The sequence below is a fragment of the Perna viridis genome, chromosome 6 (assembly GCF_037379345.1).
Source record: "Perna viridis isolate PV_CMFRI_1.1 ecotype Kerala chromosome 6, ASM3737934v1, whole genome shotgun sequence".
Taxonomy (NCBI): Eukaryota; Metazoa; Mollusca; class Bivalvia; order Mytilida; family Mytilidae; genus Perna; species Perna viridis.
Window position 1 is genome coordinate 8,791,212 of NC_142450.1, and position 17,866 is coordinate 8,809,077.

General features: G+C 33.0%; 2 protein-coding genes across 2 annotated transcripts; both read right to left on the reverse strand.

Moving 5' to 3' along the window:
• Positions 1-4,843: 4,843 nt before the first annotated feature.
• Positions 4,844-8,242, reverse strand: LOC148613532 (actin, cytoplasmic-like). The gene is made up of 7 exons (XM_088586892.1): positions 8,103-8,242; positions 7,616-7,783; positions 7,082-7,321; positions 6,607-6,745; positions 5,949-6,248; positions 5,603-5,722; positions 4,844-5,341 (listed from the first exon to the last, which is right to left on the reverse strand). Exons 2-7 carry the CDS (start codon positions 7,751-7,753, stop codon positions 5,136-5,138), a joined length of 1,143 nt encoding a protein of 380 aa, XP_088443018.1. The 5' UTR covers positions 7,754-7,783; positions 8,103-8,242; the 3' UTR covers positions 4,844-5,135.
• A 2,765-nt stretch (positions 8,243-11,007) lies between these two features.
• LOC148613533 (actin, cytoplasmic-like) lies at positions 11,008-14,387 on the reverse strand. The gene is made up of 7 exons (XM_088586893.1): positions 14,210-14,387; positions 13,813-13,981; positions 13,184-13,423; positions 12,786-12,924; positions 12,293-12,592; positions 11,938-12,057; positions 11,008-11,642 (listed from the first exon to the last, which is right to left on the reverse strand). The coding sequence occupies exons 2-7, from the start codon at positions 13,948-13,950 to the stop codon at positions 11,437-11,439; spliced, it is 1,143 nt and encodes a 380-aa protein (XP_088443019.1). The 5' UTR covers positions 13,951-13,981; positions 14,210-14,387; the 3' UTR covers positions 11,008-11,436.
• Between the last annotated feature and the right edge of the window lie 3,479 nt (positions 14,388-17,866).

The following is a 17,866-nucleotide window of genomic DNA, read 5'->3' on the forward strand; positions in this document are numbered from 1 at the left end:
GAAAAACAATGAACAAATATATACACTGATACGATGTAAGCGACAATATTCTTAACTTATAACAATCGTCAATAACACGAATCACGTGCTAAGCAGATCACATCAACAGTGAATATATACATTCAATACAAACGTACATGTACAAGTGGGTTAATACAATATGGATTTTAAGTTAATCATGATTTATACGATTTGTAAGTATACATTTATTTCTTATAATATTCTATAATAATTTGCTAAGCTTTTGCACAAAGATAGCCAAATTATTCAATACTGTTTTATTACAAAGAGACAACAACCCTTTAAGTTTGTCTTCCCTATGATATATATAATAGTACGACGATGAATTTTATTCTAAACCGCTGTATGTGTTCATTTTTACATTGAAACAAGTAGTGAAATTCATTACCAATAGCACCAAGATTACATAATAAACAAAATCTTTCTGAGCGTGAGGTGTTGGTCCAACGTCCAGTTTCAATTGGAAACTTGACGTTTGAGCAACGTAACTTACTTATGTAGATTCTACGATTTTTATTTAACTTCACTAAATACTTTTCAAAACCAAATTCATTTTTAAATAAACTGTAGAACTGACCTCTAGACGAATTCATCATGTCACTGTAACACTTCTGTATAAACTGATCATGTAAAATTTGTTTGACATATTTTAGTGTCTAGCTTACTTAATGCACTTTGACTATTCTATACATAAGATAAACCAGAGTTGTCTAATACAGATTTAACATATAAAATCCATTTTGAATGATATACATTTCTGTTATGCATATCTAGTAATAACTGATATAACATTCCTGACATTTTATTTTCATTTGTAATAAGTTTAGCCCAAAAGTTCAACATGCGAATTTTAATCTCAATTTCAATCGGATAACGTCCGGTTTCCCCATAAATCATAAAATTTGGTGTAGTTGATCTTAAAGTTAAGATTTTCTTCAAAAATTGCAGATGTATCTTTTCTAACATACTAGTGTTTTCAAAACCCCAGACCTCGCATGAATATAAAAGAATTGGCTCAATCAGTGAATCAAATGATTTTAACTGTAAGTCAATTGGTATATTAATGTTTCTAATTTTTCCGTACAGTGCATATAGTGCTTTTTGAGCTTGGTCTAACAATTTTTACTTTGCCAATGAAAAATTCCCGTTGTAATTAAAAATTAGACCAATGTATGAGTATGAATCAACTCTTTCTAAATTTTGTCCAAAATAATTTGAAATCATGTTGAACTTTGCTTTTACGCTTACAAAAAATAATGTTTTAGTTTTGTCAACATTGACAGTCAATTTCCATCGTGAACAATAGTTTTCAAATACAAGAAGAGAACTTTGCAGATCTTCTGCACTTTCTGCCAATACAATGGTATCATCAGCGTACAGTAGCACAAAGATTGAAACATAGATTCTTAATATATCTTGACAATTCTTTGTAAAGAAAAGGTGACAAATTTTCCCCCTGACGAACCCCCGTATCACATGAAAAGAACACAGAAATTAGGTCGTCCTGTTTAACACAGGATTTAATGCAATCATACATGTTATAAATTACTTTTAATATCTTCCCACCAATATTATTTTTTATCATCTTTTGCCAAAGACCAACCCTCCATACCGTATCAAACGCCTTCTTAAAATCGACGAATGTACAAAACATTTTTTCCCAAATGATAAATAAAGACCAATTAGGACATGTAAACAAAATATGTTATCTACTGTTGAATAACCCTTTCGAAATCCGGCTTGGGACTCTGGAATAATATCTACTAAATCTGCATATTCAGTTAGTCTGAAATTCAAAATAGCTGTAAAAAGTTTCCCAACTGATGAAACAAGTGTGATACCTCTATATGAATCAGGATTAAGGGGGTCACCTTTGTTTTTGAAAATAGGTATTATCATACCAAGTGTCCACATTTCTGGAATGACTCCAGTATTCAAAATAATATTAAACAACTTAAGATACAGTGGCATCAACATATGTGCCGTTGGTTTTATGTACTCATTTATTACACAGTCATAACCTGGAGATTTACCATTTTTTAGACCTTTGATTGCAGAAATGATTTCATCCTCTGTTATGTCTCTGTTTAGAATATCATTTGCCAATTCATCATCCAATTCTGGTATTTCAAAATTTGTATCATCCGAACTATTATCAGTATTTAAATTTTTGAAATAATCGTATAAAGTCTCTATATCTATTTTTGATTGGGATTTTGATTTGATAAAATTATTAAAAATTCTCCACAATACCCTGGGGTCAGATTCCGATGCTTTACGAAGTTCAATTTCTAATCTAAATTCATATTCTTGAAAACATTTCTGCATTTGTGTTTTATATGCTTTACATGCTACTTTTAACTCTTTCCTATTAGCATCTGATTTATTAAGATTAAATTTCTTCTTAGCTTTATGGAACTCATTTCTCACAGTATCTTCACTACAAAAAAAATGTTTTTAAGGACCTATCAGACCTTTCACTCGTGCTTAAGCCACAGTTCAGTATATTAGCTGAAAAATGCAAGTAAATTAAATCCACTTAGTAGCTGCGCCTCAGGTCACGTGGTCTATTACAACCTTTACTTTTCTTTAAAAATCTTATCCAAAACCGCTCAGTGGATTATTACCAAACTTGGTCACCACATCCTTAGGGTATCTACTTTTAAAACTATATCATTTATACAGATCAAGTGTAAAACATGGCTGTTTTAGACTACAGGTGTCAAGTCACAAATTTCTGCAGATATTTCAAAAACAATAAGATATTTTGACCTTAAGCTTCCTTCTTCAGATTGAAAAGTTCTACAAAAGTCTCCTTTTGGTCAAAGTAAAATGATGCTTTTTGCAGTTTTAGCCAGTATCTTGAAAACGACAATAGATAGAAATCAAAGAATTCATGAACTGAATCAATTTGTATGATAGTTTGAATGTTTACGCCTCAAATAAATATCAAATGGTAAAAAAGATAAGATAAAAAAAAGAACCGGGATCGACTTCAAACGTATCTGAACACAAGCTTGTTATTGAAAACTCGTTCATTTGAACTCCCTATTGTGATGACATTTAATTTATCTTTTAATAAGTATGTATCACACAAAACATTAAGTGGAATCATAGCAGTGCGCCAGATTGTGTAATATTCAGGTTCGTTGTCGGTTTATATGAAGTACCTAGATGAATGAACATAAAGCTCCAACATCCCGTATAAATGAATTACAAGCTACTTTTATTCAAGTCGAAATTAAATTTAGCGAACTCCAGGTCGCATCTGTCTGTCAAATCATTCAAACTTGAGCCACAATCGTTGAAATCAACCATTCCCTTCTAGAACATGTACCTATAATCTAACCAACTATTTTCCATCTATTCCAATTATTTGATAAGGTTTAGCTGAAGTGCTACAAATTGTGGTATAGACACCTATGTGCCCTGTAAAATCGCTTAGTTTCAGTGAACCTAGCTAGCTCCAGAGACACATAACATAAACGCTGAGGTCTAAGATTATCGATTTCAAAACCAAGTCTGATGAAGGTAACACTAACTTGATACTTTTAAGTCGAAAGAAATACTTACAGTACTATTATCACATATAATCCTATATTATACTTGTTTTAAGAAAACCAAGTTTCTGAACTCATGGCCAGATAGCCATAATAATGATTATTACAAGTAGCAATAACACTAGACCGTAGCCTTACACCATTCCTGCAAAAATGTAATTATCAAAATTTCTATGCCACCATTTTAGAAAAAAAAATATTTGACATCTCTTTCCGATGTCACGAGAACATAATCGTACTAAAATCTGTTAACATTGAGATCGGTCCACAATTTGTTTTTAACCTAACTGTCATTTTAGTTCGTTTGGTTCGGCGTTTTGATTTTTGTTTTTTGTTTTTGTTTTTGTTTTTTGTTTTTGTTTTTTTTTTTTTCATTCAAAGCGATACGAAACGAGAAAGTCTCCTGTTGCCATAAATAATAGAACGTACATGCAAATTCGGCATAACGGTCTTATGCAATGAATTGCTCCATTTTTTTAAATGCTGTTCTGAACTTCACGAAAAAGTGATGTATGCTGCAACAGGATGGTTTCGGTGGTTGGGTCATCCTTTTATTTATTATATTGTATGTAGAATTTGGCAAAAAGTGATTAAGTAATAGCCTGGGCCGGAATCACTGCCCTCTTTTTGTAAATATTTGAACCGCTTCCATATGAAATGTGAAGACAACTCTTTCGATTGGTACTCAGCATTCCTCTTTATATTTTCCTTTCTAGGATTATCATGATTATAATTAATCTCATAGAGTTTCCAGTGAGTGATTTTTTTGTATTTTTGAACTCCTCTTAACGATTGATGAACGTTCAAGAGTTATAAGCCTGTATTCTATTTTAATGTATTTGAGGTTTACAAGGTACATTGTCAAGACTTAATTGACCTTTGTAGGGGAACCGCTTTTGTCCTCATATTTAAAAAAAAAATACAAGTTATATAATTTTGTTACACTTGAATATATGTTACATAATGTATAGATGATTTTGATGTAGTTACGCTTTAGATTTTAACCGTCACCACAAGCAGAATTCTGTCATGATGTGTAATGGATCTCACTAGGAGAACTCAGTCATGATGTGTAATAGATCTCACAAGGAGAATTCTGTCATGGTGTGTAATGGACCTCACTAGCAGAATTCAGATGTGATGTGTAATGAACCTCACAAGGAGAACTCAGTCCTGGTGTGAAATTGACCATACTAGGCATTATTTTTGCAAACTTTTCGTATATATAAATTATATATTCGAATAAATATTAAAACCTACTCTGTACAACGATTTTTATTTTGCAAACTTAACAAATATTACATACTCTACTCTAATGCACATACTTGTTTCAACAATACATACAGAACACACAAAATTTTACAAAAGTACATAAAAAACGCTTTTCACACATTAACTTGATATTCCATATACAGCAATTCACTTTGAAAAAAATGGCAACACAATATTTTTTACAATATTGCACAAAAGTTACGCTTTTGTAAAGTCTACAGGTCTTAAATTTAAAATACTTAAGTCATAAAATCTTGCGCCCATATTCCGAATGTGAACCGTCTAAAAACATTTTCGATGAACAATGCTTGGACCACATTCGTCATATTCAGATTTAGAAATCCACATCTGTTGAAATGATGACAACGACCCCAGAATAGAACCACCAATCCATACAGAATATTTCCTTTCTGGTGCGGCTATGATTTTTGTTTTCATTGAATTTGGTACGATGGCATCAAGCTCCTTCTTCAAACGATCGGCAAGACCTATATCGTGAGATATATATTTTTTAATATTTGCATAAATGGTTAAATTTTTTGTACTTACGTACTTGTTAAATATAATCAAATAAGTGCTCTTATAGCTATAGTCTGTAACGTAACTTTGTTTTATTATCATCCACTTCTGATATATGTAAAGTTTCATATATCTGTTTAAAGTGAATCATTTTATTTGGTTGATTTCTCCATATCTAACATTGGCATATATTGTAGAGAGAAGAATGTAATTACACAAGGCAAACTTACCTGGAAACATGGTTGTTCCCCCTGATATCACGATGTTGTTGTACAGATCTTTTCTAATGTCTATATCTGACATCATTACTGAGTTGTGTACCATTTCATGGATACCACTAGATTCCATACCTTCAAAATTTTAAATACTTCCATGATATCAAGATATAACACAACATCCTAACTTATAAATGTTATTTAAGTTCAATCACATGCTCGTGTGTAGAGAGATAATTTGGGCGAACGATCCCGCTGCTTCATGGCATTATATAAGTACATTCATGAAATATACTTTAGATATGAATTTTTATCAAAATATAAATGGTTTCAAAATCAATAATTTAGTATAACATCTCACCTATAAATGACGGTTGGAAAAGGACTTCCGGGCACCTAAAACGTTCGTTGCCAATAGTGAGGACTGCTCCGTCTGGAAGTTCATACGATTTTTCTATGGCTGATGAACTAGCAGAAGTCGCCAATTCTTGTTCAAAATCCAGAGCAGTATAACACATTTTCTCTTTGATGTCTTTAACAACTTCTGTTTCAGCTGTAGTGACGAAATTGTATCCTCTCTCATGGAGTATCTTTTGTAGATAAGCTGTTAAATCTCTACCGGCGAGATCCAACCGCTTAACGGCATGGGGTAATGCATAACCTACAAATAAATGGAACACAAATTTTCTGATGTCTTCTCATCCAAATTTCTCTAAAACCCATTTTATTGAATTGATAGTTACTGTAGTTACAAATGTCCTCATTGCTTTTGACTGTTGACTGAACATTGTTGACTAGATAGTTTAAGCAACCAAGAGTTCCATACAAATGTATGATAGATAAGAGACATTACAAGGAGAAAACGCTGGTGGATTGGTCACCGTCTCCACAAAAACCAATAAGAAAGTACAAGATTTTGGACACCTGATGGAAGCAGAGAGCAAATTTGTGCATTTAGACTTTGTGCAGCAAAAGACACGAGGATGATTAAAAGAGTAAGATAGTTAAGATAACAATACCTTCATATATTGGTACCACATGAGAAACGCCATCGCCAGCATCCAGCACTATACCAGTTGTTCTGCCAGCAGCATATAATGATAGGACAGCTTGGATATTCACATAAAAGGCCGGAACATTAAATGTCTCGAACATAATCTGAAATGAATATGTAAAAGTATATCATTATTTCAACTCGACATAGCAACCGCGTCCTTCTTATCGTATTTAAAATGTCAAAAACAATTACATGTTAACTACTATTTCAAAGTTTGATTGGATTGGAATTTAAAGTGTCTGTACAGAAAGACATTTCTAACAGTAAGATAATTTGGCTCAAAGTCAGTATACTAGTCGAACTATATTTTTGTTTTGTTTTGTTCTACATTTAAATAATGTTTTCTTTTTTTAGGAATGAAATACTTGAAAATGTAAACTGTATGAAAAGCATTCAATTATAAGATCCATTGATTGGGTAACGAATATCAGACATACCTGTGCCATGCGTTCTCTGTTTGCTTTGGGGTTGAGTGGTGCTTCCGTTAACATGACTGGGTGCTCCTCGGGAGCTACTCTCAGCTCATTATAGAATGTGTGGTGCCAGATCTTCTCCATATCGTCCCAGTTTGTTACGATGCCATGTTCTATCGGATATTTCAATGTTAATATTCCACGATGAGTCTGGGCTTCATCACCAATGTAACTGTCTTTTTGTCCCATACCTGCCATAACGGCCTATACAGAAAAGATTGATATTAAGCATTTCAGTTTAAGCCAACCAACTGATGATAATATGATTAGCTGATTTAAAATAGCTGTAACACTTTAACAGTTGTTTAAATATTCGAGGCATTTTTCTGACTTCGGTTTTGCCCTCTCCAGATGGCATTATTTTATCTAACCCTCAATTTGAAGATATAAAGCAACAACGTTAACTTAAAAGATCATTTTTCTCAAATACAGCATATCATATTGTAATGTATTATCTAAAAATTTGAAACTCTTAAATTGAGTCGTATAGAGACTTACCTGAAACCTGGGTCTTCCAACAATACCAGGAAATACAGCCCGTGGGGCATCATCTCCTGCAAAACCCGCCTTGACCATTCCAGAACCGTTGTCAATAACAACGGCTGCTATATCATCTTCGTAAATATTAACTGGCATTTTGGTAGATACTGCACTGGTTCTGCTTTTCTAAATTAATGTAGAGTTTAACCAATATACATGAAAATTTAAGCATAACTTTAATTAGTTTCAGGATCATAAAAAGTACATTGCTTTATGTTCAATATTTTTGAAATGTGGTACTAGTAACTCCCTAGGACTAGTGGTTGCTGTAGAAAAATTCCGACAATCAAGTTTTTTCGAGACAAATTATCAGCACTGTATTATGAGGAAATAAGTATCCTATAACATACACAAGGTTTGTAAGACATGACTGTGTTCGTTTGCAAATGTTTTTTTTTTTTCAAATCGTGCGTATGAAATATCACTATATACTATATTCGCTTACCTGTTTCTTCTAGATCCTTTTATCTGTCGGTTTATGTTAACCATACTGTCCCGCTTTATTTATACCCAATATGTATGTGTCACACTCTTTTCTCCGAATTTCAAATCTTTTTCTGAGACTTTCCGTATAAGGTAAATGACCACCTGTTATTAACATAAATGGGCAGTCACAACTATTTTTAAACCCCCTGGTATTATTTTTACATGTTCTATTTAAAGATATGAACAGTTTGATTGTCGAACTTATAAGTAAATGTTTATTTACCCAAGTTAATAGTGTAATGTAATGCTTATATGAATCATTTTAAAACTTATTTTTGAAAATCACATTTGAATAATCATTGCACAACGGAATTCTGACTTGTAATTTTAACAAAATTAGCAAAAGGCCAAAATAATTGTAAATTCGGAACAGCAAACCTTCATTACTTCATTTGTTAAGAAATATCTTTTTTTAAATATTTTCTTTTGTTCTTTTTTTTTTTTTTGTTTTTGTTTTTTGTTTTTGTTTTTTTTTTTGAGTATATATTCTGATATTTTAAGTTTTGTGACATTCTGAATAGTTCAGCGTTATCAAACTTGCAAATTTCACGTGTGCACCTATAACGAATACATTCAGTTTACACTTGCTCAATGTTTGAAAAAGAAGAAATAATGACTCTGACGTTGCAAACGAAAGAAAATTTTCGGATAAAACAATGCCGGCAACACCAAAAGGACAACACAGAACAATGCGGGCAACACCAAAATTACAACATATAACAATGCCGGCAACACCAAAATGACAACACAGAACAAATCGTACAACAAAAATGTATATATATTTAGAGAATGAACAGTACGGTACCCATAAAAATACGGATTGAACTTATGTGAAAAATAAACAGTTATTACTTCTAGCAAGACACACACCATTACACAGAATTTTTTAATTATTATGAACCTTAATTGAAGAATGATATCCTTAATGGTATATCAGACAAACAAACCCCCCCCCCCACACACACACACACAACAAATTTAGTAATACAAGAAATTCTAGCGATCAAAAAATAATATCGCAGTAAAAATGCTTTTCAACACCTTCTTTTGTATATACATCCTCCCAAGTCAGGGTTTTGAGTCCACCTTCGCTCCCTTTGAGTTTTGAGTCCAATAGGTAGCGAATGTGGACTCAAAACCCTGACTTTGGAGGATGTTACAAACATAAATTTTTTTTTTACCTCTGAGTATTTTAATAAACTCATCTACCAATTTCAATGTAGATTTGGTCATAGTTTTAAATACCTTAACCGATTTTTGACAGTTATAGTGTCCATTTGAATCGAAGAATGATATTTATTTTAATTTTTTGTCCGTATTAAAAAAAGATCATACAATAGACGACGAATGTATAACGACATTTTAAAGTTGTACTTCAGATCCAGATAAGCAGCAAAAAAGTTAAAAAAGTTAAACTAATTTGTTAGGGTCAAGGGACAAAGATCAACAAAAATTTAAAAAAAAAAACCGGGATCAAAAACAGAATCAACAGGGAAAAGCCCCTTGGAATATGGACCAGGTGCACCCGTAAGGTAAGCATCCCCTGCTTTTCTAGAGGGAAACTTTGAGATTGTAAATAAATCCTTTTTCGTTGTTCACGAGTTAATTAATTTTGTAGTGATGACTTGAAAGCTCATTTGTAATATGTTCAGCGCGAAACAAAAATATCTTGGACAAGCTTTGGCATACTCTAGTTTACCCTACTGGTGCACCTGTAATCCCTTTTGGGATTCAGTTTCTGGAGCTTTTTTCTGATTTGGCCGCCCACTGACCAAATCAGAAAATAGCTCCGGACAATGAATCCTAAAAGGGTGCACTTGGTCCATGCTCCCAGTTTTAAGTGGAGTTCGAGTTGCTCATATGCTTTTATTGCTTTTTATTAACCACATCCGTCACATATCTATTAAGACATTGAAATAAGTTTTCTTTCATTGAAAATTGAAAAAAAATATGCAAAGATACTAGCATTTTAAATGGCTAGAATGCACGATCTTGCAGAGTTCATTTCAGACCCTATGCCGAAATGATCTTGCCTCACTACGAAAACGTAGTTGATGATACAAATGCCTTGTTTTCTTAATTGTTGGTGGTTTTTTGTGAAGCTTTTGTTTTTGTCTTTTATTGTTTTTGGTTTAGGGATGATTTTATTTCATCTACACAAACATGTAATTGTCCAGACTGAGTCATTGACAGAGCAAATATTCACTGAACAAATTAAAAAAAATCTGTAAGATTTACTGACTGTTTGGAAGAAATAAAGAAATTATATTTTCTAGGCTATAGTTATACATTTGTACTTCATGTACAAAAATATAGATTTTAAAATGTGTTAGTCTCTTAACTTGTGATTCGAACAAAATTAGAAGGCATAAGTAAAGAAGCATAGCAATCTGGCTTCATTAGAATCTTTAACAACTTATATAACCTTCTCTAAATGAGTATAGTCGCATATGTAAAACACAAGTAATTGTAGTGTTAAAAGAGCTTCTTTTATTACGATTTTTCAATGTAAGCATTGAGTTATATCAGATAAAATATTTTATTTTCATTGTATTTATTTTTTCTTGTTTTTGTTCTTTCTTTTCGTCTGTTTATTTTTTAATTCTGTTTTGTTAGGTGTGTAGCAAGTCGAGTTTTTTTTGTAATTTTGGCAAGTTTTAAAGTTGCGCGTAAAATAAAGGGTAAGACAGTACCAATAACATTATAAAAGGGATGCAAAGAGTATGCTTCAGAAAGAGTACTGCAAATGTTAACTTACGTAGGTATGACCTCTCAAAACAATTAAATTGTTATTATTCATGTACTTCCTCTATTCGAACCAGCCAATTCTATATGAAAACAATGGCAAAGGCAAAGCCATAAACTGATTTGTAACTGCACGGTTTTATTTAGAACAATTAACTAACGTAACAAAGCAATTAAATTCAATCTTTTCCACACACTCAATCAATGACTCATCAATACATTCATTCTGCATAGTTCACGAAAATTATTGAAAAAAACAGCAATAAACATTGTATCATACTCATATTAGTACATTTGGACAAAAAATACATTCATCATGACCCAGATCACTGCAATACATGTATATTGTACATTGTTGAATAAACTGATTACTATCATGGTTTTAATGTCGAATGAGTTGATGATTCAATCTACTGGACTACTGTATTGGAATTGTAATGGTAATTGCACATTGTAACCCACTGGTGTATGCCAGAGTGTATTAGTCCTGGTGTTAAAAATCTTGGCTGAGATTATCAATTCGATCTTGGTCTTTCATCAGCTATTATCTAAAAACATTTACGATGTACAATGCTAGGTCCGCATTCATCGTATTCTGATTTCGTGATCCACATCTGTTGGAATGTTGACAATGACCCCAGAATAGAACCACCGATCCATACAGAATATTTTCTTTCTGGTGCGGCTATAATTTTTGTTTTTATTGAGTTTGGTACGATGGCATCAAGCTCTTTTTTCAATCGATCGACAAGACCTTTAAAAAGAAATTGACATGATATTGAATGAGTGAAGAGGGGGTTGTCGTCCTTGACGTCTCACGGACGGTACATGGTATTGAATTTGTAAGATATTTTTAATTTCAACTAGAATGTTTCCGAAATAGCAAGCGGTTTCCCAAACGTAATTTTACTGAAAAATGTTCATAAAGTTTAAGCCTCCATAATATTTGTTTATGAATGTATTTTAAAGCATCCCATTTTCAGTTTAATAATTGATCAGGCGCAAGCCTACCAGAGTCCCCAATGGTAAAAATACAATGTAAGACTTACCAGGAAACATGGTTGTTCCCCCTGATATCACGATGTTGTTGTACAGGTCTTTTCTAATATCTATATCTGACATCATAATAGAGTTATGTATCATTTCATGAATTCCACTGGATTCCATACCTGTAAAATTAATAATTATTACTTTACCAGGATACGAAATGACAACGGATATAACATAATAAATGCAAAATTTTACATATCCTTAATAGTGCAAACTTTTCTCTTTTAACTCGGTGTGTTTATACCACATACTTTTATAAGAGTATACATTTTAAAAAGAGGCAATTACACCTTACCATTAAATGAGCAATTAATCAAAATATTTAGATTCCAAAGAACTAGTTTAACATCTCACCAGTAAATGACGGTTGGAAGAGAACTTCCGGGCACCTGAAACGTTCGTTGCCAATGGTGATGACTGCTCCGTCTGGAAGTTCATACGATTTTTCTGTCGTCGATGAAGTAGCAGAAGTCGCCAATTCCTGTTCAAAATCCAAAGCACAATAGCACATTTTCTCTTTTATGTCCTTCACAACTTCTGTTTCAGCTGTAGTGACGAAATTGTATCCTCTCTCATGGAGTATCTTTTGCAAATATGCTGTCAAATCTCTACCGGCGAGATCTAAACGCTTAACAGCATGAGGTAGTGCGTAACCTACCGAAAAAAAGATTATGTCATCTGTTTGAATGAATAAATACCTTTTCGTTAGTAGTTTTGTTTTGTTTTGTTGGTATATGCATGTGTTACCTGGTCATTTTGACTTTATCATAAATCAGTATTAAATTGTTGTAATAAAAAAAACATACAAGATTCGATATAATACAATAACATGAAAACATATGAATACCTTCATATATAGGTACCACATGTGAAACTCCATCTCCAGCATCCAGCACTATACCAGTTGTTCTTCCTGCACTATACAAAGACAATACAGCTTGAATATTCACATAAAAGGCTGGAACATTGAATGTCTCGAACATAATCTGAAACAAATAATGATAAGTTTATAATCAGTACATTGTTATATATTATTTTAGTAGAAATTGAAGGCCTTCTCGAAAAACTATGACAGAGTGAAATGACTGAAAATGTCTTTTAAACTTTACTAACACTATCAAGCATACTGCCGTTGTCGTACATACAGCTTAAACATATATTTTCAGTAAGACTTATCCCCTTGTTATAACCACATTTAATGGTTGTCCCATAAATTTACATTCTATCATATGCTTCAAATCTTACTTCTGTCATGCGTTCTCTGTTTGCTTTGGGATTGAGTGGTGCTTCTGTTAACATGATAGGGTGCTCCTCGGGAGCTACTCTCAGCTCATTATAGAATGTATGGTGCCAGATCTTCTCCATATCGTCCCAGTTTGTCACGATGCCGTGTTCTATCGGATATTTCAATGTTAATATTCCACGATGACTCTGGGCTTCGTCACCAATGTAACTGTCTTTTTGTCCCATGCCTGCCATAACACCCTATAAAATATGGATAAAACTATGGCTACATATTTACTTTTGATTACGGGGAGAGCTGGCAAGTTTTGTGGGGTCAGCATATTTATTTTCGAGATTTTGCGGGTTAGAAAATTTATTTTCAACCACATCGGGGCAAGATTATTTATTTCCATTTCACTGTATGGAGTTTCTGGACTGAGGTCAGAATATTTATTTATTTTCTAGGAGGTGAAAGCCAGATATTTACTTTCAACTTTTTCAGACCAGCAAATTTATTTCCAAAATCTGCTAGGCCGTCTCCTTGTTTCATTGAAACGTGATTCTATAGTTGAGTTAAAAATGTTTAAATGGTTTTATATCCAACAATTTAAAAGAAACTGTACCCTTTCCGCAGGTGTTAATAGACTTACCTGATACCTAGGTCTACCGACAATCCCTGGGAATACTGCCCTTGGTGCATCGTCTCCGGCAAAACCTGCCTTGACCATTCCAGATCCGTTGTCAATAACAACGGCAGTGATATCATCTTCGTAAAGGTTGACTGGCATTTTAATATTACTCAGGTTTTTGTGCTTAAATCTAGCATATATAAAGTAAAATATTTAGGTGTGTGTATTTTGAATTAGAGAAATAAGCAGAAACAAACGATTTCATTTAAAAATGCTTGTTGTTTATAAAACAATAAAAGAATATTATTTCGAATACATCTAGTTTTGACCCTACAACAAACTTATAAATATAAAACTAGACTTTACTCGAGAGGGAAATTATCTGTAGATCGAACTGCACAGATTTTATTTTACTTACGTTTTTTTTAAATTTCCTTTTCGGCTTTTATGATGGCTAGCTATTTATCAGTTTGTTTTATAGTGTTGTCCCCGCTTTATATATATACCCCGTAGCTTTGTCACTCACTTAAGTCTTCTCCGATACTGTCCATATAAGGTAACCAGCAATCTGCCCTAGACATAAATGGAATTGCAGGTAAATTTTTCACCTGTCGCTAACAACTATATTTAAATCTTCGGAATTTAATAGGTCTATATTTAGTTATGATATTGTAAAATCTGTTTTAAACCATATAAGTATATCATCTCAATATAAATGCTTCTAAAAATTTTAATATTTATGTTTAAAAAGTCGCCATATTAGGCAAAGCATACATTTGAGACTTTCAGTAATAAAGAGCTATAGTAATGGCTACAAGTATCTCTCTATCAATATCTTACCAGGTGTATTATATATCTACGCAGATATCTGTTCACGATCCATTTGCTGTCTCTCTGTACTGCAGTTGACTAGTGAATTAATATTTGATTGTACATAGAACATATATATATTAGCAAGTCTAACAAACAACTTGCGATGATTATATTTTTGAGATTATAATTCTTATATTAGAGAAGTATTGACACGGTTAGAATTCCTTGTATTCTCCGCCATTCGGTAAAACTTCAGACTGGCTAAGATAAATATTCGTAGTAGCACAACGTATTTTTTTTAATTCAATATATTTCAGGAATTAATACGACACTTGAAAACATAGGTTATTTTACAATTTTGCTATTTAGCGATTATTTTGTAATTTTGTAAAATGGCATGTAGGAAAAGATACCATACATTTGAGACTTTCAGTTATAAAGAGCTAGAGTAATTGCTGAAATTGTACTGTGCTTGATAGAGTATAACTTCTATACGTATTTGCATGTTCAAAATGCAACTTTTACAATTAACGCATCAAAATAATTGCAATCTCATTTCTTGTTGTACAAGAGCGCCATTTTCAATCCCCACTGTAAAATACAATCGGAACTACTCGGTCATTTCCGCTTCACTAAAAATAACCTCGGATGCAGAAAGGAAAATTTCTTCTTGAAAAAAATTGCCGGAATTGTAGTCATTCGCGAATCGAAGTAGTTCTATCCACCAGGTGGCGCTAAAATTTTAGTTGGACAGCACTTTAGAAATAAAATCAACAACTCTTCCAAGAATTTTGGCGCGAAGCGAGGAGCTAAGAAAAAAAGTAATGGTAAAAAATTCAGTTAAACTATAATTTTAGAATCGGATAGGTCAAATTCCGGACAGATCCATCCGCCTACTGCCTCCGAGGTTTTTCTTTTGTGTAACTGGAAAAGCTGAGGTGTTCCGATTGCGCAAACTATACATATTATAATCTCCCATGTCAGCAATATAAGTAAATAAATCTTTAGAGATAGGAGGTTATTTGCGCATGTCAAAATTCACTCTTTCTTATTCAGACAAAATTAGGGATGGCAACCCCTGCACCCCCTGAATCCGCCACTGCACCTCTACTATTACCAATGCCAGAATTATCAACAGACTGTGACTGATTGTGGAGGCTGTTCAGTAAGTCGTCGGTTAGTGCATTTGTATCATTTGCTACTTTTCCAGGCAAAATTTTGAAAGTAATTGACCGGCAAATGGTTTTCAAAATAATTTGACATTGTACTAAGATTTACTGTTATGATTATTTCTGTTGGATTCAATACATATACGTTTATAGCCCATTGTGAAAGCTCTTTCAGTTTCAGCGGTAAATATTTTGGGTAGGCAATCAACTATTTTTTATTAATAAATACATATTAATTATATACATGTAACGGGAGTCTTCTGTATGTGCAAGTTTCTCAGTGAAAATGGCCAGTTAACACTTTGAAATCTGACTAAGAAAACACCAATACAAATCTAACCATTTAATAAATGGTGGTAAATGAACGTTCGCTGATGTATTCTCTTTTCTAGATTTTACGTGTCTATATCAACTACCTATATTCTGACTTAGTAACCTCAAACAGGACACCATGTTATGTGGTACGTTCGTGCACTGGGAGTTGGGCTCTGTAACTATAACATTGTATAAATGAAAACTCCATTAGAAATACATGATTTATTTGACCAAGTACACAGCATTTGATATAAAGCAATAGTGCATATCGCTTATAAATGCATAACGCTTAATAACTTCAAAATTAACCAGTATGACAATGCAACTGGAAGTGACTGACTAACACCCTAAACATTTGTTTACCGCGCCATAATTATTTGTAGCTCGACAGAAAACCAGAAGTACAAATAGTTTCATGATAATTTAGCGTATAAAGAAGCCGATTGCGAAAGGTCCGAATAAATCTAAACCAAAGTATTCTCTCGGAATGTTTCATTCCTATGAGAAAACGGCATAAATGTGGATAAGTTAGAAGCAAAGAACATACAGACTGTAACAGTCTTACATTGTAGAGTAGACGGTGTGCTACACAGCTGAACGGCTATCTATAGAAGAAGCGAAAAACCGCGCGGATGAACTCGCTTAAATACTAAATACCGACTGAATTGACCAATCATAGCGACGATTTTTACTCATATGTTATTAACTCAATCTCGTTTTCGAACACATTAAGCATATGTAAAATACAGAGACTCAACAGTTAAATGTAAAACTCCGAGCTCAGCTCACTACTGTTTATATCCATAATGAAATCATATGATAATCACGCGATAATAGCAAAACCATGTGTACACGTAAACAGATTAAAGTCACTTCCATTACACTCATGCCATTGTTTTACTGTAAGTTTTCGATAATGCAGGCACTTGGGGCTCAGATGATTCCGATCACCCATTTTCCTCGGGAGCCATTATTATTGTCTGTTTGTAATGTTAACTTGATTAAAATCATATTTAGCCGTTTTCTGTGTCCATTCATTGAAAATACAATGGAATTTTCCATAAAACCACTATCTAATAAAACAATCAAGTCCAGTTTTAGTAGAAGGTTATTGAGTCGATTTTTTTATTACATGGTAGTATCATGCATTCCTCTGATATTTTTCAAGGATCAACTAGCTAGTCTAGCATCACAGAAGTCATTTACTTTATTAATACTATCTTATTTATTTTATTAGTACTTATTTAGTCATATTAACGGTCATGTATAGTCGCCGAACAAAACCGCATCAATTAACTAACAAAAATGCAGAAGTCCGATTGGTATAGTTATGATCCATTTGGTACATGTATACGTAATCAACAAATGTATGCATGCTAAAGAGTAACTCCAATTATTATTAAAATAAGAAGAGCCAGGCACAAAACATGCAAAGTTTAACATGCAAAAAGTGAAGTGAATACACATTTACGATATCTGATATTTTGGGAAAAAATTTGTCGCATTTGTCTTTGTTTTTGTTTTTGTTTTTTTTTTTGTTTGTTTGTTTGTTTTTGTTTTTGTTTTTTTTTTTTGTCTTCCTTTTTCGTTTTTGGTTTATTTCAGTAATAATGAAAATATATTTTTGTCTAGCTTTTATTACACTAAGTTAATACCCAGCAAAGAAAGCGGTCATCCTCTTTACCCCATTGGCTATTGGCGGGAGCCTTTCGACGTTTCGTCAAAAGTTCAACTATATCCTGCTTACGTACCCCTGACAAAGCGAAAGATTTAGCCGG

Excerpts from the sequence above, each read along its gene's own strand:
- LOC148613532 (XM_088586892.1), bottom strand. The coding sequence starts at position 7,753 with ATGCCAGTTAATATTTACGAAGATGATATAGCAGCCGTTGTTATTGAC. Across the intron at positions 6,249-6,606 it reads TGTGGTACCAATATATGAAG|GTTATGCATTACCCCATGCC; the intron begins GTATTGTTATCT and ends ATTTATTTGTAG. Across the intron at positions 5,723-5,948 it reads TTTCCAACCGTCATTTATAG|GTATGGAATCTAGTGGTATC; the intron begins GTGAGATGTTAT and ends AAAATTTTGAAG.
- LOC148613533 (XM_088586893.1), bottom strand. The coding sequence starts at position 13,950 with ATGCCAGTCAACCTTTACGAAGATGATATCACTGCCGTTGTTATTGAC. Across the intron at positions 13,424-13,812 it reads TCGGTAGACCTAGGTATCAG|GGTGTTATGGCAGGCATGGG; the intron begins GTAAGTCTATTA and ends CATATTTTATAG. Across the intron at positions 12,058-12,292 it reads CTTCCAACCGTCATTTACTG|GTATGGAATCCAGTGGAATT; the intron begins GTGAGATGTTAA and ends TTAATTTTACAG.